The sequence below is a fragment of the Rhodnius prolixus genome, unplaced genomic scaffold, assembly GCF_049639745.1.
Source record: "Rhodnius prolixus isolate KJV_2025 unplaced genomic scaffold, Rpr scaffold_11, whole genome shotgun sequence".
In the NCBI taxonomy this organism is placed as follows: Eukaryota; Metazoa; Arthropoda; class Insecta; order Hemiptera; family Reduviidae; genus Rhodnius; species Rhodnius prolixus.
The window spans coordinates 12,116,109-12,119,942 of NW_027411625.1; the positions used below are offsets into that span (position 1 = coordinate 12,116,109).

General features: G+C 33.6%; 1 protein-coding gene across 1 annotated transcript; it reads right to left on the reverse strand.

Annotated features, from left to right (window-relative positions):
• Positions 1 to 1,378: 1,378 nt before the first annotated feature.
• On the reverse strand, positions 1,379 to 3,834 carry LOC141459306 (uncharacterized). Its single transcript, XM_074138210.1, has 4 exons — positions 3,617 to 3,834; positions 3,373 to 3,549; positions 3,115 to 3,277; positions 1,379 to 2,095 (listed from the first exon to the last, which is right to left on the reverse strand). Exons 1-4 carry the CDS (start codon positions 3,745 to 3,747, stop codon positions 1,976 to 1,978), a joined length of 591 nt encoding a protein of 196 aa, XP_073994311.1. The 5' UTR covers positions 3,748 to 3,834; the 3' UTR covers positions 1,379 to 1,975.

The window sequence follows — 3,834 nt, forward strand, 5'->3', positions numbered from 1 at the left end:
GCAATGTTCCGTTTTTGAGTTGCTGACCACATTTTAACTCACACAAACAAAAAGACCAATATGTAATTTAAACAATGTTTTTGAATTGCTTTTAAATTGTTTTGGGTGAAAACTCAAAATCGAGAACCTGCAACAGTTCCTTTCAGTGAGAGGAAATATCTTAACAAAAGAAACCTGTATTTGCTGATTGACTGGGTGGTTAAGGCCCATTTTCAAAAGTCAGTTACTGATCACAGCTTAACAATGGGTGGTATGCGAATCTATCAGGATGATAAAAAACAAAGAAATTATATTTTGTCAATTATATATGTATTTTTTTTCATTGCCTAAATACACGCCATTACTTGGTACAGTTAGAGATTATATATGTTTAATTTAAAGTACGCGTTTTCAAATCAATCTCAAGTGATGGATGAAATTGCTGGAGATGAATGACAATAAAATTTCTGTAGTTTGTTTCTATACTCTGCTTCTTAGCAATTTATCAACTGAATTCAATTAGACTTTTCAATTGCCTCACTTACTTGTTGTGGTGGAGCCGATCAATTATGGTTAGACAAAAATTTAAATTCTGTCCGCTCAAGCTTGAATAGTTAATTGCGCTCATATTAAATAATCTTCGCCTTCCCTTAAATATAGACCGTGATATTATCTCTAAGTATAGCTTAATTTACTAAATATTACTACTAATATTGGTGATGTTCACCAAATATTAAAACCAATTTTGGACTTAATTTTAGTAAAACCTCGTTTTAGATACTCGTCCAACGCGATACTGTAGTATGCAATATAATATAAAAAGGCCCAGGAAATTTTATAATTTAGATACAACCATGAAATGTGTAAACAAGATTTTGTTGCACTTAATATATTGTCTATATTTGTGTAGCCTTAACTTTGTACTTGAAAAGTGATAAACCTTGATAGTACTGTACGTAAATTTCAGTAATATTGTAATAACTGTTTTTATAAGTATTTTTACATGCTTTTGAAAGTAGAGTTTTGAGAGTGCAATTATTAATCATTCATGATTTATAAATAACCGCCCTACCCGATACTTTTATTTATTCAGTTTGGAAGCGTAATTTTATTTTTACTCCTTATTAATTTATTTTGTTTTTTCTTTAGAAAAATCTACCATTGCAGTAATTTCTTTTTTATTTTATTATTATTAAATTAATTTGGCGCTAATGGCGATGCGCTACGGGAAAAAGTACTTATTTATTCTTATGTTTACCCAAAAGTATTTGCCTGTAGCTTTTATTTTCTTAAATATTTAAGTAATTACCCAACCGTATTTTGTATGAACAAATGTTTAAACAAATAAATTTTATTGTATTCTAATCTAACAAATTTGTATTCAATACTCGTTTCTCGCTTTATTTTTTTAATTTTTGCAGGCGGGCTTTACGTCCAACTACGTACCTATTAGGTGTCGTGGACGGAGGCAACTAGCAAACATACTTTACTGTAAACTTCATTTATTAACCATTAAATAAAATCCAAGGCCTAAGACCGGGAATCGAACCCAGTACCACAATACATATTAGCTTTACAGGTCTCGCCTCTAACCTCTCGGCTACAGTGGCGCCTGTTTCTCGTTTTATTTAGCAATAAATTACTATTTAATGGATAAAAAATATCAAATACACACTGTTAACGATATGAACTAGTTTTCTTTTACAGTAATCCTTAACAGAAACCACTTATTAAACACATTTAAATCAACTGGACCACTATTCTTATACAAATAATTCTTATAGAATCAAGTTGCTAAAAAAGCATTTGAAATCAGCAAAGTTTATTCAGAGGGAAAAGTCGTTTACGTTGTTCAAATCAGCAGAATGCAATAGCTAAAAAATATTTAGTTCGATTGAGCAGAAGTTTAATAATTTATTTATTGGCAGGTACACATTCCACATTTGTTATTCGAATAGGTTTGCAAAATGCTCATCTCTCACATACTTTAGATATTTCATTTTACATTAGAATATTTCCGTAATTGTACTTTTTCATCGATTTGATTTATTAAAAACTGTTGAAGCATTTTTTCATTTAATTTTGATGCCTTTAATTTCTCTAGCTCATACAAATCCTGAAATAAAATAAAAAATGGTTAAAAAAACCTTAGTAATATTCATTTCTAAATGAGCAAATGAGGTAGCTGCTACAAAGTTATACTTCTTAAACTGTTGCAACCTATTTCAACATCTCCAATCTCATTCAAAATTACAGAGAGCAACGCAGACCTTCATTAAAAGTATTAGAGTCTTCTCCAGCCCTCCACAGAACATGTATGTGATATTAGACCCCCATATTCAAATGTATATCAAGTTGAAATAGCCTCGAGAGGAAACCCGCTAAGATTTTGTTCACGCCAAGACGTAACTCAGAGTTCGCTTAGTAAGTCTTGGGAAGACCCACCAAATCCTTCTTCTGCGAAGAGTTCAAGCTCAAAAAAGTGAGATGCAGCACCTTGTCTTGTCAGATTAAGGCCGCCTCGTTTCCTGCAACGCCAACATGGTTTTATAAAAACTATTTTTGAGCTGATAACTTATTAACCCTACAATTCCAACCTAGCTATCGGAAAACATTACTATTTCCTTAGCATTACTATGATCATCGAGGTCGCTTCTTCCCATTGCGTTAAGTTCCGCCCTTTTCAAGATACTGGAAAATTTACTTATAGGCTCCAAATGCCTTAACACCACAGCCTCTAATCCCTAAGAGATATTCGAATCAACGGTGCTTCACCCGATTGCATTTGTCAAATGCCGGAGAAGGTGGATTCACAAGTTGATAGTTATGTGGAGAACCCATTCAGAATTATGCCCAGGTCAGTCACAGAGGCTATTTTCCGCATATTTAGTAGCTGCCACTGCTTACAAGCTCTAACTGTATATCGGTGCCAAGACGTAGAACGTACGCAAACCACCTCTACAACTCATGTAACGAGTTGCTTCTGGGGTTTCAACAAAATAATTCGACCATATAAAGCTACAAATTACCCTATCGCTATTGTACGCACTTGTCCGAATGGCCAGTTTGCTAAGGGCTTGCAATGGATAAATAAAAACTTCTGAGCGCCACATTAGAATTACAAAGAAATTAAACCTTTTTCTCATTCAAACTGTCGATCATTTTGTCAATATTCTGTTCAAATTCACATTGTTTTTGCTCTTCCTGCAATTTTGCTCGAACTAATTCTCGGTTCGCTAAAGCAGCTTTTCTGCAGCCATCTTTATGCTCCTTAATTCTCAGCGCTTCACAGTTTATCCTGAAAGGTGTTTAAAATTTTAAGGGCTGATTGAAATGAAGATTAGCCGGTTAGGTGAGTCCACGACACTTGGTAACGTATTATTCTTCATTTACCTGTGTTGGAGTTCCACTTTCTCTCGGACCACGGCCTTTCTAATATGATCCTGCGATGAAAGAAGCTCGAACAATCTCTTCTGTTTATTTTGGAACACAGCATCTCTTTGTTGTTTCAAACCCATATGGTATTCCTCGGTTAGATTTCTATTTTCTACCATCAATCCACGGCGTAACCTAATTAGGCAAATGCCAGATACAAAAAACACATATTAACAGGCAAACGAATCCTATATGAACTTACGTTTGGCGTCTAGTATTTAATTCATTTTCCAATTGCAGAAGATGCATAAAAACGTCATAATTGATACTAAATCTAATGTTTCGCAGAGTAGTCAATTGCATAAATTTAATAAAGTTACTATCTGAACTCATTTTTACACTAATACTCTAACACGGCTACATCTGTACTGTTTACAGGTTACTATGCAACCGAACATTGGAAAATTGTGTTTATCAAAA

Excerpts from the sequence above, each read along its gene's own strand:
- LOC141459306 (XM_074138210.1), bottom strand. The coding sequence starts at position 3,747 with ATGAGTTCAGATAGTAACTTTATTAAATTTATGCAATTGACTACTCTG. Across the intron at positions 3,550-3,616 it reads TTAAATACTAGACGCCAAAC|GTTACGCCGTGGATTGATGG; the intron begins GTAAGTTCATAT and ends TTGCCTAATTAG. Across the intron at positions 3,278-3,372 it reads AAAGTGGAACTCCAACACAG|GATAAACTGTGAAGCGCTGA; the intron begins GTAAATGAAGAA and ends AACACCTTTCAG.